General features: G+C 47.5%; 1 protein-coding gene across 1 annotated transcript in view; it reads left to right on the top strand.

Annotated features, from left to right (window-relative positions):
* Window positions 1–1,325: 1,325 nt before the first annotated feature.
* The window catches only part of HDGFL3 (HDGF like 3), a 57,850-nt gene continuing 39,176 nt past the window's right edge, over window positions 1,326–19,999 (top strand). Inside the window, exon 1 of the mRNA XM_079954414.1 lies at window positions 1,326–2,172. Coding sequence (XP_079810540.1) covers window positions 2,089–2,172 — 84 coding nt within the window. The 5' untranslated portion in view covers window positions 1,326–2,088. The remainder of the gene's footprint in view (window positions 2,173–19,999) is intronic.

Genomic DNA, 19,999 nt, shown 5'->3' with positions numbered 1-19,999 from the left:
CCACCTGAGAGGTGCCGGAACTGAAAAAAACCATTATTATTATTATTATTATTATTATTATTATTATCATTACCCTGCCCATGTGACTAGGTTGCCCCAGCCACTCTGGGGAGTTTCCAACATAATAGCATAATAAAACATCAAACATTAAAAACTTCCCTATACAGAGCTGCCTTCAGTTGTCTTCTAAAAGTTCTTTATCTCCTTGACATCTGATGGGACTGTAATTTCACTTCTCGCCGCGAGGGAACTGTCAGAAGGCCCTCGGAGCTGGACCTTGGTGTCCGGGCAGAACGATGGGGGTGGAGATGCTCCTTCAGGTATACTGGCCAAGGCCATTGAAGGCTTTAAAGGTCAGCACCAACACTTTGAATTGTGCTTGGAAATGTACTGGGAGCCAATGCAGATCCTTTAGGACAGGTGTTATGTGGTCCCAGCAGCTGCTTCCAGAATCCTGGGAACAGTAATTAACCTTTTGCGGAGCTACAATTCCCAGCACCCTGAACTACAGTTCCCAGGATTTTTCAGGGGAAGCCGTGACTGTTAAAGTGAGGGAGTGGAAGGCATGCTTTCAGCGTATGCTGCGCAAGTATCCACAGATGTGGAGAAAAGTGTGACCAACATCTGTCTGCTGGTAGGGTGTTTGTGTGACTTTTTATCAACTTTCTCCATCTAGGAGAACTCTGCCCAATACTTTCTCTTTTTTCCTTTTTTGCATCCCTCTTGTTCAGCAGCTGAGCAGGAGGGACAAAACTCTACCCAGGCCTAAAAACAAAACACAACCAAACAAAACCCTGTCTGGTGTGTTTGTGTGTTTCCCTGGCTTTTTCTCCTACATCCTCAGTTCCAGAAGCAGCAATTTTTTTATGGCTGTAGGAAATAATCACGAATTCCTTGTGCGGCCTGCCACTGATCAGGCGTGCAAATTCTCCCATTTTGGAAGGAGACAATGACCAATTCCCTGCCAATATTCAGGCAGGCTTCAGTCTGTTTGTTCTGCGCCTCCAGAGCAGTGGTTTGTTTCTTTGTGTACCTAGGCATGAAACGGAGGCACCTCAGTCCGGTCTGCAAACAACAGCAAGAATGCTTCCTATAAAACGGAAGGATTCGACCAAGATCCCGTTTATTCATCTCTTTCTGCAACGTCCAAAGCAATAAAAGGCTCTCCCGCCCATTTCTCTCTCTCTGTGTGTTTATGTGTCTCTTTTTCTCTGTGCGAGCTACAAACCTCCTCCTTCCGTGCGCCGTTTCTTGTTTTCATAGAAAACGATCCGTGTACCTAGAAAATAACAGGAAGGGAGAGAAGGCGGCGAGCGGGCGAGCGAGCCATTAAAGAAAGGAAGGAGGGGAGAAAAATCGTGTTTTCGGTCGCTGCCCGAGGAATAATTTTGCAGAAGAGTCCATATTTTTTCTCTCTGCTGCACCGGCGAGCGTTCGGGATGGGAAGCGCAATGTAGGCAGCTCGGCGGCGGCTACATTTCGCCCTTCCTTCCTGGCCACATTGTTCCCAAGCCAGGGCTTGGGGGAGGGGATCTCCGCCTCCCCCCCTGTGGCGCCCCCCCCCCAACCACACTCCTGCCCAGCCCCCACCAGCCTTTCCTAGCGGAGGAGCCCCGCAAAGCTGCTGGATCCCTCGATTCTTGGGGGCTGGGGGTGCCGAGTCCAGGGCCTCCCCTCCCCCCTTTTGCACACACACACACACACACACACGCACACACACCCCAGCCCCCCTCTCCTCCTTCTCCTGCTCCTCCGCCGCCTCCTCCAGCCGCCGCTTCTCCTGTGCCCGGGGCCGATCCTTCGCTCTCCGGAAGCCTCCTTCGCTCGATCGGCGCGCAGCAGCCGTCGTGTCCCCATCCCCACCCCCCTCCTTATTCTTCTTATTCTTATTATTATTACCGATCGTCTTGTTGTTGTTGTCAGGAAGGGGGAGCCGAGCGCCTCTTTCCCACCCCCCCTCCTCGCCTCTCCCCTCTCCCCGAGTTTGTGGAGGGTCAAGGGGGGGCCGCGCAGCGCCGGGAAGGCCTGGGAGCGGGGCTGGGGGTTGCTTCGGAGTTGGCGACGGGCAGGAGGGCAGGGCAGGACCCGATGGCTCGTCCGAGGCCCCGCGAATACAAAGCTGGAGATCTGGTTTTCGCCAAAATGAAAGGCTACCCGCACTGGCCGGCCAGGGTGAGTACGCAGGGATGGCGGGCGTGGAGGAGGGGGGGGGGCGTTTAACCGAGGGGTGTGTGCGGGGGAGGGAGAGGTGGCCGAGGACTCTAATCTTAGCCCCCCACTCAGCCCCAGAGCCAAGCCTCCCCCGCGCAGCTCCTTCTTTTCTCTTCCCCCACCCCCCCAACCCGGTGCCGCAAAGGTTGGCCGCCGCCGCCACTGCCGCTGCTTCTCCTTTCTCTTCCTTCTCCAGGGGCGTGATGGAGCCATTGCATTTGCGGAGAGGGAGGGGGAAACACACACACACACACAGAGCCCCACCTCCCCCCAGAACCTCCATCCTTCCATGCTCCACAATGGGATAATCGGTGGGAGGATGCGATTGGGGGGGGCGGGGGCGGGGAGCGCGCGACAACCCCGAGATTTCTCCATCTCCATCTCCGGATCCTCGCCCCCTTTCATTATTCTCCCAGCTTCATTTTGATCAGAAAACAACACCCTGCCCACCCCCTTTGGCAGCAGAAACGGAATCGGGGGGAGGTGGGCGAGAAGGCGGCCGTACCTGAAGTATTGTTATTGAGGGGAGGGGGGCAAGGGGGGGCAAGGCAGCCTGCGCATGACAATGATGCTGGTTTATTCGGCTGCCGCTCGGTTTCCCTTCTTCCCGCCACCCCAAACTCACTACTCAAAGCAGCCACCATCACCCCGCCCCCTTGCTCCTTTGCAGGCGCCAGAAAGGGGGTGGGGGGGCCAGCGAAAGAGGTGGTTTTCCTTTCCCCTTTGGAAAGGAAATCATATTGTTGGTAAAAAGGCAGAAAGGAGTGCGGGGGGTCTCATCCTGAGTCTCAGAACCTTGAGGATCGAAGTGGTGCAAATTGCCCAGGAAATGATTGCTTGCCACTGGGGCCTAAAGCTCCGAAATGTACCTGCTACACCCATGTACAGAGCAAAGGATCAGGTGTGCAGGCAGAGGGCAGGATCCTGGCAGTGCTTCAACTGCCAGGGGATGCAGAGCAGGCCTGGCTGCCCTCTTTGCCTTTTGTAAGGCCTCCCCATTTAGAAGACTGCGAGGAGAGAGGGGCATGGTTTGAATTGGGGGGGGGGAATCAGGGAGTGGGTCTTTGTGCCAGTTCATTCAGCCTCCCGCTTCTCCTGCTTCCCTTCCCATCATAATGTAGGCACTAGGTCTTTGACTTGCAGTCATTTTCTTCTTCCAAGTTGGGTTTTTCATTAGGCATTTTACGTTTGCTTCTCTCATGAAAGCAGCTGAGGGTGGGCAAAGGGGGGTTGCCAACTTTTCCACCGGCCCCTGTAGCTGTGCCATTTACAGCCACTCCAGCCATCCATGCTTCGGGGCTCATAGTGCTGAGATTACAAGGGCAAGAACAGGCCAGCCTTGTGTGTTGTTTGTTTCCTGGTCAGCTGGCAACCATAGCAGAGACAGCTGAAAGATGTACCTGTTTGGTCCCTATTTGTGAGAGAATACAAACCATGGCTGCCTATTCAGAATACATAGTTCACCTTCATGGGGTCACGGTGCTATCAATGAAGACAAGCATGTATTCTATCTGCATACAAAAACCTGCAACTACAGGGAGCCCATATATTTGGGATACTTTTCTATTTCCCCCATACCTTCCCTTCTCTCAAAGTTCCTCTGGGCACAGGCACAACATATCGGCTCTCAGTGTCTGGGAACCTACGGGGTAGTTTCCCTTGCATAAGGAAGTCTGCTTGGCTCTGCCTGTGGAATCCAGCAGGGGGCACTATCCCAGTGGTGGTTAATGCCCCCAGGAGCCACCAGTGGAAAGGGGTGACTAACAGTTCTGAACCTCAGAGCTGGTGGCATGCAGTGAAATTTTTTGCAGGGGAACAATTGGGACCAGAGATGCCAGCTTGCAAGTGGGACGGGGGTGATGTTGCATGCAAGAGCATCACGCCTCCCTCCCTAAGCTGGACAGAAGCTTCCCAGGTTTTAGGAAGAAGGCTTTAATACTTACCAGGAACATTTAGGGGGCTGGCCTAGTCCCCCAAGTCCACTGACCACATGCCACTGCTCAGAGCCACATTCAAACTGTCCAAAGGCTGTTCTGTGGTCATGGTGCAAATGATTGCCCCATGCCCTCACATGGACTTGCTACACATATACATGCCACATGTGAAAGCACACACAAACTCACAGGACACACACTCTCACACAGTGCACGCATAGTGCTGGATGTGGAGGAGTGCTTTAAACCTCTCTTCTCTGCCCAGTGCTGCAACAGGGTGATTCCCTCTCAGCCCAGAGTTGCAATGAGCTGGTTCCTCCCATCACAGCACTAGAAATAGGTAAACCTCTCAGTTCAGCACTGTGATGGAGAGGGCAGTTACTGCCTCCTGCTGCTCTGGGAGGGGAGGAAACCCATTTCCTGGTGGGGCTGCAATAAAACTGCTAGCATGTTTGCAAAACTAAGCAGGGTCTGGTCTGGTTTCAAATTGGATGGGTGACTATGTGTTGAGATTCCTGTGTTGCAGAGGGGTTGGACTCAAAGACCCTTAGGATCCCTTCCAATTATGTGGTTCTTTGATAAATCCAGCCCAGTGCTAAGATGAGGAGAGGGCTTTGTGGGCCTGATCTGTGCTGCAGATTCACCACCACCCAGCATTAAATGAAGAATCAAAACTGATGGTACACTATCCTCCTTAAAATAGGAGCATCATCTGTCTATTTATAAACACTTTTTTATAAATAGTGCATGAGTGTTACAAAATTTTTAGAGAAACGACCATTTAAAGAGAGAGGGGCATCCCCTTCTTGGAAGATGCCCAGATCTTTCTTCTTGAGACCATCTTCCTGTTATCTCCAGCAATATTACCAGGAAATCTCATTCATGGCATCTTAGCTCAATTGTAGATCACATGCCCAAATATCCCAGGTTCAGTCCCTGTTATCTCCAGCTTAAAAAATCAGCTTTCAAGGGATGAGAAAGACCTATTTCTGCCCGAATTCATGGAGAGTTTCTGCCGGTTAGAGTAGACAGTATCAGACTGCATGGACAAATACTTTGACCTTGCAGGAAATGGCATCCTAAGTAGGGGCTGGATTTTATTGCATGCATACACACAAATTTCAGTTTCATGCAGCTTGGGATGATGAGTTGGAAATGACTCTTGGGAGCCTGAATCTGTAGCCAGTATCCATCCATCAAGCCTACTGGGAGATGCTTTCATTAGCCCATTGCTATCCATTCAATGTCTAGTATCTTAGTTCAAGCACAGGTAGGTAGCTGTGTTGGTCTGCCATAGTCGAAACAAAATAAAAAAAAAATTTCCTTCCAGTAGCACCTTAGAAATCAACTAAGTTTGTTATTGGTATGAGCTTTCGTGTGCATACACACGAAAGCTCATACCAATAACAAACTTAGTTGGTTTCTAAGGTGCTACTGGAAGGAATTTATTTTTTTAATTTAGTTCAAGCACTCAGCTGAGCCATCAACTTTTATGCCATATAGTGGGGGACCTGTGGCCCTCTTGTTAAGAGTGACAGGAGTTGGGGTCCAAGAATTTCTGGAGGTTTAGCACCCCTGCCAGGGAGGAAGAAGCAGGGTGAACACATATTGACTTGGGAGGATGGGCTTATTCCGATCCCAGCAGACCATTGTGGTTTAAACTCAACATACACTCATAGAATTCAAAATTTCTCATCAACATACAGTGTGGTGTAGTGGTTAGAGCAGTGTTTCCCAACCTTGTGCCTCCAGCTGTTTTGTACTACAATTCCCATCATCCCTTGCCACTGGTCTTGCTAGTCAGGGATGATGGGAGTTGTAGTTCAAAAACAGCTGGAGGCACAAGGTTGGGAAACACTGGGTTAGAGTGCCAGACTAAGACCTGGGGGAACCTGGGTTCAAATTCCCCACTTGGCCAGGGTGCTTACTGGGTGACTTTGACCCAGTCTTTCAGCCTAACTTCACAGGGATTTAGCAACATTTCTCTTCAGACCTAAGGCAGTGGTTCTCAACCTTGGGTCCCCAGATGTTTTTGGCCTACAACTCCCATGATCCCTAGCTCACAGGACCAGTTGTCAGGGATGATGGGGAGTTGTAGGCCAAAAACATATGGGGACCCAAGGTTGAGAAAGGCTGTACTAAGGTAAAATCCAGTTCACACTGGGGTCATTCATTTCAAGGGCAGAGGCAAGGATGTACAGTCAACGAAGAGCTCAACTTTGCCTGGAATGTGCCTTTAGTCCCCCAGTTGGCTTACAGGGAATGCTCACAAGCCAGGACAGACACACCTATGCCCACAGAGATACATGGGAATATGATGGCATAGCCAATATAGAGTCTTCCAGATGTTGTGGACTACAATACCCATCCTCCCCAGCCAGCACAAGCCGATGATCAGGGATGATGGTCCAAAACATCTGGAGGGCATGTCCAGTGTATATAATGAAGTATATATAAACTCTGGGCTTTACTAAAGCTGTTAAGTACAATTCTGAAAGCAATCTTTCCCAAACACGGAGGTGAAATTTTGCAAGCACCTCCCAGAAGTTTAATGGTTGGATTGCCAGTCTGTCAGCACTCAGCAACAGAAACCAGCAGATACAGCAGGGTTTTATTTCCAGATTAAGGGGTCACCAGGTTAGCCCTGAGCATAGAAAATCATTTTCTTGCTGCATATCCTTAGTTAAAAGGAAAGTTCAGAAGCCAGTGTTGTGGGGTTACTCGGCTTGGCAGCTCTACTGCAAATCATTCTGAGATCATCTCCAGCTCTGCATTCCATGCTGACAACCTTTCGATCTACATACAGTCTGGTTTCTCGTGGGCTCTTCCAAAATTTATAATACTATCAGCCAGTGAGTCAAATGTATTTGTTTGTGACCAAAGGCCATCACAAAACAAGGCTTTGTTTAGCCCGTGAGGAACATATGTGTTGCATTAAAAAATACAAATCAAATGAATATAGCCGTTCTCTCCTAATACAACGAGCAAAGGGTCATTGTCTAAAACAGGAAGTGATTCTAAGATCCCTTTCTTACACGGCTGCTGAATATGGAAATGAGAGCCATGATGGCGATGTTCTCATAGGCATCTGGTTAGCCAATGTGAGAACAGAATCCTGGACTTTATGGGCCATTGGCTTGATCCAGCAGGGCTATTCTTTTATTCTTGGCTTGTCAAACAAGCTTCAGATCTTCAAGCTGTACAGTTACACCAGAGTTGACTCTGAGGAGATAAATTACAAGCGGTGTGGAGTAAAAATAAATCAACTGAAAGCGGAAGAAGCCATGTTGGTCAATGTGCAGCCCTGGATCCAGTTCCACTGAAATTATAGAACATGACTAGGGACGCGGGTGGCGCTGTGGGTTAAACCACAGAGCCTAGGACTTGCCGATCAGAAGGTCGGCGGTTCGAATCCCTGCGACGAGGTGAGCTCCCGTTGCTCGGACCCTGCTCCTGCCAACCTAGCAGTTCGAAAGCAGGTCGAAGTGCAAGTAGATAAATAGGTACCACTCCAGTGGGAAGGTAAACAGTGTTTCTGTGCACTGCTCTGGTTCGCCAGAAGCGGCTTAGTCATGCTGGCCATATGACCCGGAAGCTGTACGCCGGCTTCCTTGGCCAATAAAGCGAGATGAGCGCCGCAACCCCAGAGTCAACCACGACTGGACCTAATAGTCAGGGGTCCCTTTACCTTTACCTTAGGTCCATTAAACGGGCCTATTTTGTGTATAACTTCACATCATTCATTTAAAGCACTATGATAGAACTTGAATAGTTGTGGCTTCCACCAAAGAATTCTGGGCGCTGTAGTTTGTGAGTTAAGAGATCCCTATTCCGCTCCCAGAGCTACAATTTCCAGAGTGATATAACGATCAATCCCTCTGGGAATGCAAGGGGAATAGGGGAGTCATAGCAGCAGCCTTAACAAACGACAGCTCCCATCATTCTTTGGGAGGGGAGCCATGACTGTTTGAAGTAGAATTGTAGTGTTTTTAATGTATGGTCTGATGGTGGCCTTAGTTGGATATAGCCCAATGTTTTCAGGGAGAACATTCAAGAGTTTGAAGACCCATGCATGAGCCAATTTTATCTTGTATTTTGAGGCAAAATGGCCTTTAACCTGAAAAACAGCTACTGCCTTGAGGCCATTCCTGGGGAAAGGCAGCTATTTAAGCAGGCCACATTTAGTGCTGGGTTAATTTGCTTTCCTCACACCCTTTTTATGGGACAGCCACATAACAACATCATCCAGTCATTGGCATCCTGTATTTTTATTTATTATTATTATTATTATTATTATTATTATTATTATTATTATTATTAATTATTATTATTTCTACCCTGCCCATCTGGCTGGGTTTCCCCAGCCACTCTGGGCACCTTCCAACAAAAGATTAAAAATACATTAAAACATCAGTCATTAAAAACTTCCCTAAACAGGTCTGCCTTCAGATGTCTTCTAAATGTCAGATAGTTGTTTATTTCTTTGACATCTGGTGGGAGGGTGTTCCACAGGGCGGGCACCACTTCCGAGAAGGCCCTCTGCCTGGTTCCCTGTAACTTCGCTTCTCGCAATGAGGGAACCACCATTTTCTCTGGAGATCTTTCATCCTTTTCTCAGATCACAGAAAGTCCAACTCCAGCACCCATTGTTAGAAACTTGGATATATAATCTAGGCACCAAATAGCTCCTTGAAGCAAAGTTACAGTCGCCAAAACACAAAGTCTAGTTGCCATTTTTGGGCAAGATGGCAGTTTTCTGCTGCATATTTTAAAATAATAATAATAAGAGAGAAAGGTATAGTGCTAGAAAACTATAATACTATAGGATTTGGGGTTAGGATTTGGGGTTCCTTTCAACTCTATGATTCTATGATAGTCATATTATAGTCTAGTAGCACAAATTAACATTATAACAGTATGATGTCGTAGTTCAATATCTCTCTTTCATTTATAAAACTGACAGAAATATCATACCCTCTAGCATTTCTCCGATGAAAATAGGGACGTCCTAAGGAAAAGCCCGACATTCCGGGATCAAATCAGAAACCGGGACAGCTTCTGTGAATCCAGGACTGTCCCTGGAAAATAGGGACACTTGGAGGGTCTGAAATATGTCTTATTGATTATTGAAAGATTGTGGGGAGTTTTTAAGTGAAAGCAGTCATAAAATGGTATCCACCACAAGGATTATGAACAGTGCTGTTTTTCTAGGAAAAGAGGTGCCAGAACTATCCCTTAGGGATAGCTCAATTGGTGGAGCATGAGACTCTTAGTCTCAGGGCCATGGGTTCAAGCCCCACATTGGGTGAAGGATTCTTGCATTGCAGGGGGTTGGACTAGATGATCCTCGTGGTTCCTTCCAGCTCTGATTCTATGCAAGTGGGCGTCTAACTCGCCATGAACGCCACCCTTGTTCTCTTATAATGGCAATGGTGCCCACCTGAGAGGTGCCGGAATCGAGTTCTGGGGGGGAAAGCCCTGGTTATAGGGAATGTGCACTAAACTTCAACTGGCCCCGCCCACAACAATTATGCCACGCCTCCTTATATGTACAGAACATAGCTGGATGTACATGTAGAAAAAGCAGAATACTCCTAATAGGGAGGAAAGGCAATTGCAATCCCACTTGTAGTTTACAGTGGAAGAGTAATGACTGGGTAGTTCTTGGAGCCTCCAATTTGGGAAGAAGCTCCGTGTTGGCATTCTTACCCATTTTATCCTCTCAACAATCCTGTGAGGTGGGCTAGGCCAAGATGTGATTAGCTCAAGGTCACGCAATGAATTTCATAGCTGAGTGGGGATTCGAGTCCTAATCCATCACTGAACCACTAGCCAGCATGGTGTAGTGGTTAGAATGTCAGACTAGGAACTGGGAGGCCAGGAGCTTGAATCCCCTCTCAGCTGTGAAGCTCACAGGGTGACCTTGGGCTACCTCACAAGGCTGTTGTGAGAATAAAATAAGGAGAGAACTAGGTGTGCACTACCTTGGAGGAAACAGGAGTATATAAATGTCAGAAAATGTAATTTAAAATGGCCTCACACACTACCTTTAGCTCAACTTTGCAAATAATTTCATGTAGATCACTAAGCGCACCCAAGTTTTGCCGGCCTACCTTCCCAAATACACCTGTGTTTGCTGTTTTTGGCATACTTACAACCTGGAGGAAAGGGAATCATGCCTGGAATTTGGCACATCTTCCCTGGGATGAATGCCTTTAAGCCTGGAATGTGAATGCTGTTAATGAATGGCAGATTGGAGGCGATTCTTCCATTAAATTTTCACCCTAGGCAAAATGGGTTTCACTTTTCCATTGCAGACCTGTGCAGAAGGCAGGGGTATGAGATGCGTAAAATAAAATAAATAAAATCAATTTAAACGTGACTTGTGAGTGCAGCCTTCCACGATATATGGTGAAAATGTTGCGCTGGCTTTTCAGACTTCAAGAGGAACAGGAGATTCGAAATAGATTAGGTCACAGCTCTGAAAGGTACAGCTGTTAGCACATAAGATAAGATGGACTGGGAACCCTTACTTTTAATAATGCAGACCTACTAGATTTCACGAAAGATGCTAACAGACTGTTGTTGTTCTTAGGGCTAGGTTGCCAAAGAAGGACAAGAATCGGTGTCACTAAAGACATTATCTGTGCATGCATTAAAGGTAAAGGGACCCCTGACCATTAGGTCCAGTCGTGACCGACTCTGGGGTTGCGGCGCTCATCTCACTTTATTGGCTGAGGGAGCCGGTGTACAGCTTCCAGGTGATGTGGCCAGCATGACTAAGCCACTTCTGGCGAACCAAAGCAGCGCACAGAAACACCGTTTACCTTCCCGTCGGAGCGGTACCTATTTATCTGCTTGCACTTTGATGTGCTTTTGAACTGCTAGGTTAGCGGGAGCAGGCGGGAGCAAGGACCGAGCAACGGGAGCTCACCCCGTCGTGGGGATTTGAACCGCCAACCTTCTGATCGGCAAGTCCTAGGCTCTGTGGTTTAACCCACAGCGCCACCCACGTCCATGCAAGCATTAGGGAAAGGCTATAGCTGAGGGGCAGTGAAGGCATTGCATGCAGAAGTTCCTGGTTTCAATCCTCTGCCTGAAATCCTGGAGAGCTGCTGCCAGTCAGTGTAGGCAATAGCTAGATGGACCAGTGAGCTGACAGCATCAGGCAGCTTCCTAAGCCCTTGAGACCAGTGTTCAAAATCAACCAGGTGCCCACCAATCAGAAAGTCTGTGGTTCGAATCCCCACAACGGGGTGAGCCCCCGTTGCTCAGTCCCTGCTTCTGCCAACCTAGCAGTTCGAAAGCATACCAATTCAAGTAGATAAATAGGTACCATTCTGGCGGGAAGGTAAATGACGCTTCTGTGCGCTGCTCTGGTTCGCCAGAAGCGGCTTAGTCATGCTGGTCACATGACCTGGAAGCTGTCTGCAGACAAACACCGGCTCCCTCAGCCTATAGAGCAAGATGAGCGCTGCAACCCCAGAGTCGTCCATGACTGGACCTAATGGTCAGGGGTACCGTTACCTTTTTATCACCCACTTGTGACCAAGTGAAGGTAACTGGGTGCCAGGGCAGCAGCACCCGACATCTCCTTCATTTGGAGGTGCATCAGTTATATTTTATCTGCACCACTGGAATGAATCTTGGGAACCAAAATGCTTTTTCTGTACTGCCTGAGCAGGAGCAGTAAACAACATTATAGTTAACTGTTGCCGCTTGTCTTCACTTAACCCACCCCGCTGCCTTGCTCACAGTTGTGAAGAATATTCTTAGTTATGAATGGTCTGTGTCACCATTCAGAAAAAGAGGTCGGAATAGGCCAGGACTCTTCCCTGGATCAAATGACTCTTCTTCTTTCAGTTCTCAAAGTTCTTCACCCAGCTCAAGGTTGCCATCTGAACTAGCCAGATGTTTAACTGATGATCAATCACAGTCAGTCCATCATTTGAAAAATAAGGCTTTAGAGCTGTCTTGCCCCCAAATGGCAACTAGCTATTCTGTTTTGGCTACTGTAACCTTAGTTTAAGGAGCCCTTTGGTGCCTAGCTTATATATCTCTGAGTTTCTAACACTGTTTGAGACATAGTGTCATGGCTAAAGGTATCTTGCCACAGTTAAAAGTGAAAAGTCCCTCTGAATTTAGCAAAGCAGGCTTACCGTGTGAAATAATGCACTTTAGCACCTGTAGACACACACACACACACACACACACAGAGAGAGAGAGAGAGAGAGAGAGGGAGAGACTGTATGAGTATAAGGTCATGCAGTCCAAAGTCTAAAATTACCTAAGGGCACCAATGTTCATATTGTTCATATTCTGTGTTTGAGCTTCCCTGAATGCCCAGCTATGGACCTTTGGTGCAATCTAGTCAGGCTCTTCCTATGTTCTTAATATGTTGTAAAGGTAAAGGGACCCCTGACCATTAGGTCCAGTCATGGCCAACTCTGGGGTTGCAGCGCTCATCTTGCTTTATTGGCCGAGGGAGCCGGCGTACAGGTCATGTGGCCAGCATGACTAAGCCGCTTCTGGTGAATCAGAGCAGCACACAGAAACGCCGTTTACCTTCCCGCCAGAGCGGTACCTATTTATCTACTTGCACTTTGATGTGCTTTCGAACTGCTAGGTTGGCAGGAGCAGGGACTGAGCAACGGGAGCTCACCCCGTCGCGGGGATTCGAACCACCGACCTTCTGATCAACAAGTCCTAGGCTCTGTGGTTTAACCCACAGCACCACCCGCGTCCCTCTTAATATGTTATGAGCCACTAAATCCAGCTTCACATCTTAGCTCAGCCTGGAAATCACTCGGAGACCTTAGGGAAGCCACTGCCTCTCAACGTCGCCCCCATTTCACAATATTGAGATATTACTTATTTTTTCAAAGCAGTTCTGACCTGCTCTTCCTCCGGAAAGGTTCCCAAAGTGGCTGACATCAGATCAATCACAGCTCCCCCCTTCCTGAGAGCTTCCAATCTAAAATACAGGACACAAAAAGAACTCTTTATCCATGCTTTATAGCACCGCAACACCTGAAAGAATGGCCGTAGCCCAGTGGTGTAACACCTGTTCTTCATCCAGAACAGTGTTTCCCAAGCTTGGGTCTTTAGCTGTTTTTTGGGACTACAACTCCCATCATCCCTAGCTAGCAGGACTAGTGATCAGGGATGATGGGAATTGTAGTCCCCCCAAAATGGCTGGAGACCCAAGTTTGGGAAACACTGATCCAGAAGGACTCAGGTTCATTCTGGGGCATCCCTAGTTGGGGCTGGGAAAGTATCCCCACCTGAAATCCTAGAGAGTAGCTGCCAGTCAGTGTAAGCAGTACTGAACTAGATAGGCAAATGGACACAGCATAAGGCAGCTTCCTACTTTTGCTGCAATTTACTGGCGGTTACTAAAGGCCCTTGAAATCAATGTCTGTTAAGTCCACATAATTATGCACTGCAACTGGGTCTTCTACTGCAGTCCTGGTTACTCGTAGATAGGGATAAAATATCTCTGTGCATGGAAGTGGTTTGAAAGTAGGGTTTGTTGTTTGTTTGTTTGTTGTTCTTTACTGTAGCTGAACAGGCAAACTGCTTTTCCATTTGAAGGCAGCTTTACCTGTGAAGTCAGGTGAGCAACTCCAGGAAAAGCTTTCAGAAGAGTTTTGGTTGTGCACACATCTGCCCTGCCCAACATTTAAAGAACCATACATGCAAGCACATCACTCCTCCCAAAAATATTGGGAACTGTAGTTTCCCCCCTCACAGGGCTTTGATTCTCAGCACCTTAACAAACCATAGTTCCCAGCATTGTGCGGGGGTTTTTTTTTGGGGGGGTGTTAGTTAGGACTGTGGTCCAAGTCTTTTTAACATCCCCATTGCTCTCTGAAATTCAAAACGTTTCCTATCCATTGGGTTTTAAAAGTGAGATTTGCTCCATTATACTGGTCATGATAATTCTGTACCCCACTTTGATCACTAGGTACTTTACATGAGGTAGATTACATTTCACTGAAATGTCGTTTGAAGCCATGGTGTTTTTTTTATGGTAAATTGTGGTGGGTTTTTGTGTGGGCAAGCATGGACCATATTTTCAAATGCTTGTGTGCAACTAGATTTTAAAAGTTGAGGCTTATTTTTATGTTTCTTTTGAATGTATCAGGAAATAGCTGCTTTTAAAGAAAGCATTAGATATTGCCTGGCCTGAGTTATAATTATGAGCATTGGCAAGTATGCCTTTGAAAATGGTGTCAGCCAGCTATGACTTTGAAAGGCATCCTGGGAGTGTAATAAACCAATAAAGGTGCCATTGTCATATCCATATTCAATAAACCTGCAATAATGCAGAACAGGGTTCTGTTCTGTTTTCCATAGCAGATCTGATACGATTCTGCAGTCGCATGTTTCTCTTAACCCTCTTGTGTCCAGAACTGTTCCATTTGTTGTTCTTCTTTGGTGCCATTTTTCATGCCATTTTTCATGCCATTAAAGCACATGGTTGCTGTGACAAAATAGGTAGTCCCTGCTCCCAAGGAGCTTACAAACTAAGCTGGGATTTATTTATTTAAAGTTTGTCCCTTTGTTTCTACCCTTCAGCCCAAAAATGCATTTCAGAGCAGTTTACAAATATCCAGAATAAAAACAGTCCTCTTCCCCTTGGGCTTACAATTTAAAAGCCACGACACAAAAGGAAACGAGGTTGGGAGGGAGGAGGGAGAAAAGCGAATAAGGAAAATATATTCATTATGTCTTCATAGTGAAGTTTCTCATTTTTCATGCTGGTAGATTAGATATATACCTGATGGTAATGTGGAGCTGTGGCTTCCACGCTGTGACACAAGGAATTAAAAGGTAAAGGTAAAGGTACCCCTGCCCATACGGGCCAGTCTTGACAGACTCTGGGGTTGTGCGCCCATCTCACTTAAGAGGCCAGGGGCTAGCGCTGTCCGAAGAAACTTCCGGGTCACGTGGCCAGCGTGACATCGCTGCTCTGGCGAGCCAGAGCCGCACACGGAAACGCCGTTTACCTTCCCGCTGGTAAGCGGTCCCTATTTATCTATTTGCACCCGGAGGTGCTTTCGAACTGCTAGGTTGGCAGGCGCTGGGACCGAGCAGCGGGAGCGCACCCCGCCGCAGGGATTCGAACCGCCGACCTTTTGATCGGCAAGCCCTAGGCGCTGAGGCTTTAACCCACAGCGCCACCTGCGTCCCTGACACAAGGAATTACTCTGCCCCTTTAAACTACTTAAGCGAGAGAGACACTGTGGCTCTTCTTAAGCTTCTGTTTTCTCTCCTCTCCCACCTGCCGTATAGAGTCATAGAATCAAAGAATTGTAAAGTTGGAAGGGTTCCTGAGGTTCATCTAGTCCAACCCCCTGCAATGCAGGTATCTCAGCTAAAGCATCCATGGCAGATGGCCATCCAACCTCTGCTGAAAAACCTCCAGGAAAGGAGAGTCCACAACCTCCTCTTGACTGTTCGACTGTCAAACAGCTGTCAGAACATTACAGTGGTACCTCGGGTTACATACGCTTCAGGTTACATACGCTTTAGGTTCCACACTCCGCTAACACAGAAATAGTGCTTCAGTTTAAGAACTTTGCTTCAGGATAAGAACAGAAATTGGGCTCTGGCGGTGCAGTAGCAGCTGGAAGCCCCATTAGCTAAAGTGGTGCTTCAGGTTAAGAACAGTTTCAGGTTAAGAACGGACCTCCGGAACGAATTAAGTACTTAACCTGAGGTACCACTGTATTTCTGATGTTTCGCCAGAATCTCCTTTCTTGTAACTTGAATCCATTGGTTTGAGCCCCTCTCTCCAGAGGAGAAGAAAACAGTCTTGCTCCCTCTTCCATGTGAAGGTCCTTGAGATATGTGAAGATGGCTCTCATATGCCCTCTCAGTCTCCTCTTTCCCAGGCTAAACATACCCAACTCCCTCAGCCATTCCTCATAAGGCTTGGTTTCCTGACCCTTGATCATTTTGGTTGTCCTCCAAGCTCCAGCTTGTCAATAGCATCCTTAAATTGTGGGGCCCAGAACTGGACTTCCAGCGTGCTGCACAGCAAGCAGGGTGGTGTGCTGTGGGGGACCAAAGGGCCCGCAAAGGGGCAGGCAGGATGAGCTGTGGCCATTGTATCTCCTGCTAAACTGATTGTTAAAAGTGGGTCTCTGGGTTGCATTCAGGCAGCTCTGGGTCACTGTATTCAGTCTTTATAAGGGATAAGCTTTCTGCCAGATCACTTAGGCTTTCTACCAGTGCCAGATTTACGTATAAGCTAAACAAGCTATAGCTTAGGGTCCCACTCTCTTGAGGGCTCCAAAAAAATTTAAAGGGGGGGAAACTGGATGTACATTTCCAAAATATGAGATGAAAAATAAATAAAATAAAACCTACATACAGCAACAGTGTTTTGTGTTGTGTAGGCTCCTATTTGTTGTATGCAAATAGGTTTAGATACCTATTAGGTCCATAAATTACCATATAGCATATATTCAACACAAAAACAAATGTGACAGTTTGTTGATGAAGGACAGCTGGACATATAAAGGGCCCTATTACCTTCAGTAGCTTAGGACCTCATCAAACCTAAATCCGACCCTGCTTTCTACCCTAGTTGCAGCCACTAATCATCTACATACTTACTCAGAAGTAAGCCTTCTCGAAAGGGACGCGGGTGGCACTGTGGGTTAAACCACAGAGTGTAGGACTTGCCGATCAAAAGGTTGGCGGTTCGAATCCCCGCGACGGGGTGAGGTCCTGTTGTTCGGTCCCTGCTCCTGCCAACCTAGCAGTTCGAAAGTACATCAAAGTGCAAGTAGATCAATAGGTACCACTCCGGCGGGAAGGTAAACGGTGTTTCCATGTGCTGCTCTGGTTCACCAGAAGCGGCTCAGTCATGCTGGCCACATGACCTGGAAGCTGTACGCCGGCTCCCTCGGCCAATAAAGCGAGATGAGCGCCACAACCCCAGAGTCAGCCATGACTGGACCTAATGGTCAGGGGTCCCTTTACATTCTGTTGTTGTTGTTTAGTCGTTTAGTTGTGTCCGACTCTTCGTGACCCCATGGACCAGAGCATGCCAGTCACTCCTGTCTTCCACTGCCTCCCGCAGTTTGGTCAAACTCATTCTGGTAGCTTTGAGAACACTGTCCAACCATCTCGTCCTCTGTCGTCCCCTTCTCCTTGTGCCCTCCATCTTTCCCAACATCAGGATCTTTTCCAGGGAGTCTTCTCTTCTCATGAGGTGGCCAAAGTATTGGAGCCTCAGCTTCAGGATCTGTCCTTCCAGTGAGCACTCAGGGCTGATTTCCTTCCCCTTTACCTTTACCTTTTACTTAACCAATAGAACAAATGCTTTCCTAGTGTTTGTTACACATACACCTCCTGTTTCCCCCTTCACAGGCTGGGGACCACCAGCAGGTCTAGAGGGGTTAGCACTGTGATTAGGTGTACATTTGAGGCACAGATGTGCACCTTAGACTTCAGACCAGGATGCCAAACAGCCAATAGCTGCCTTCTCCAAATGACAGCAGCTCTCCAGCAAAAGGACTCTTCCAGCACTGCACCTCTTCTTTTTTCTAGAGATACCAGAGATTGAAACTGGGGTGTTATGCATGCAGAACATGTGCTCTGCCACTAAGCCGTGGCCTGACTTGTCAGATGCATGCATCAGAGCCTGTAAAAATGCTTGTGCACCTAGGCTTTGATCATCTGTCTTGCTCCCATTTGATATCATGGCAAAATTTTGCCCTAAGTATTTCACCAAGGCTGTAATCCTATGCATGCTAAACTAGCGGGGGGGGGGCGAGTCTAGTTGAATTCAGGGGGATATAATAGTGTGCTTCTAAGCAGCCATGTAATGAGATGCCCTGTGAATAAAACAGAGCCCTTTGTCCAATTCTGGTCCTGTCTGTGTGTGGCTAGCTACAGAATAACTGGCCACATCCACACCATACATTTAAAGTACCGTGGTACTTCAGGTTACATACGCTTCAGGTTACATACACTTCAGGTTACATACTCCGCTAACCCAGAAATATTACCTCAGGTTAAGAACTTTGCTTCAGGATGAGAACAGAAATCACCCTCCGGCGGCGCAGTGGCAGCAGGAGGCCCCATTAGCTAAAGTGGTGCTTCAGGTTAAGAACAGTTTCAGGTTAAGTACAGACCTCCAGAACAAATTAAGTACTTAACCTGAGGTACCACTGTACTATGACGCCACTTCAAATAGTCATGGAATTCTGGGAGCTGTAGTTTGTTTTGGGTTTGTTATGAGAGTTGTCAGGAGACCCCTATTCCGCTCCCAAAGCTACAGTTCCCAGAGTTCCCTGTGAAGTGGAATTGACTGATGAAACCACTCCAGGAATTGTAGCTCTGGGAGGGAACTCGGGGGTGTCCCAACAACACTCAGCACCCTTGACAATCTACAGCCCCCAGGATTGTTTGGGGGAAGCTGTGGCTGTTTAAAGTGGCATCATAGTGCTTCAACTATATCGTCTGAATGTGGCCAATAGGCATGGCATTATATCAGGCTGTTCTGCACTTTTGTCTAGTGATAGTATGCACCTGCCTGGGCTGCTTAAATAAAAGCTATTGTTTTTGTTTACTTCAGGAATTCAGTGCAACTGCTTAAACACATAAAGTGAACCGTGTGATCTCGAAATGCCTTTCTGGACTGTGGCCCGGGAAGGCAGTGCACTTTGTAATAAGCAGCCAAACAGTCAATCCGCCAACACAAATCTGGGGAAAGCTCCTGCCGCCCTCCAGGAGTTCCTCTAAGGATATTAAAAGCAGTGCCACCTCCACCTCTTGATATGGAATGGAAGTTTCTATAGTCAGCATAATCCATCAGTAAATTGTGCCCTTTCTGGACGATTTTGTACTTTCTCTCTTCCTTGCCCCACATTCAGATGATTGATATTTGGGAAAGTATCAAGTTGATGGTAAGCCGCGAGGTCTATGTGATAGGCCAGAGGAAAGTTGGATTCTTTTCTGTGGCATCTCTTCCTTGTCTTTGTGTTCCTGGTGCATTAGAAATGGTTGCAGCGTTTTCTCATATTGGGGTGTGTGTGTGTGTGTGTGTGTGTGTGTGTGTGTAACAAATTATGTGCATTGGGCAAAAAACAACAACGGACGAGCTTCACTCTTTATCCAATTGGTAGTATCCCAGCTTTGCATTGTAAGATTTCTAACCTGCCCTTCACCATAAAGCCTCAAAGCGGATTACAGCAATAGAAACCTTACAGTAATAATAAGGCTAATAATAATAATAATAATAATTTTGTACCCCGCCCATCTGGCTGGATTTCCTCAGCCACTCTGGGCAGCTTCCAACAAAGATTAAAAATACATCAAAATGTCACACATTAAAAGCTTCCCTGAACAGTGCTGCCTTCAGATGTCTTCTAAATGTCAGGTAGTTGTTTATTTTTTTGACATCTGATGGGAGGGTATTTCACAGGGCGGGCGCCACTACCGAGAAGGCCCTCTGCCTGGTTCCCTGTAGCTTTGCTTCTCTCAGTGAGGGAACTGCCAGAAGGCCCTCGGCACTGGACCTCAGCGTCCGGGCAGAACGATGGGGGTGGAGACGCTCCTTCAGGTATACTGGGCCAAGTTATAAAATCAATTGCAATTATTAAAAACATGCAAAACATATAGAATAATGACAACCCCAAAGCAGAGTAGGATACCTTAAAGAAGTGGGGCTTCAGATTATGGGGAGAGCTATGCAGCAAAGAGGCTGAGGAAATCTGTAAGGAGGGAGTCCCACACTTTTGAAGCTGGTATGCAAACATAGAAAGCTGTCTTATAGAGTCACACCTTTGGTCCGTGTGGCTCAGTGCTGACTGCGCTGACTGGAAACAGCTTTG

Source organism: Podarcis cretensis (assembly GCF_951804945.1).
Source record: "Podarcis cretensis genome assembly, chromosome: 14".
NCBI lineage: Eukaryota > Metazoa > Chordata > Lepidosauria > Squamata > Lacertidae > Podarcis > Podarcis cretensis.
Note: the sequence above shows the minus strand (reverse complement) of the source record. Positions and strands in the feature narration are given on the sequence as shown.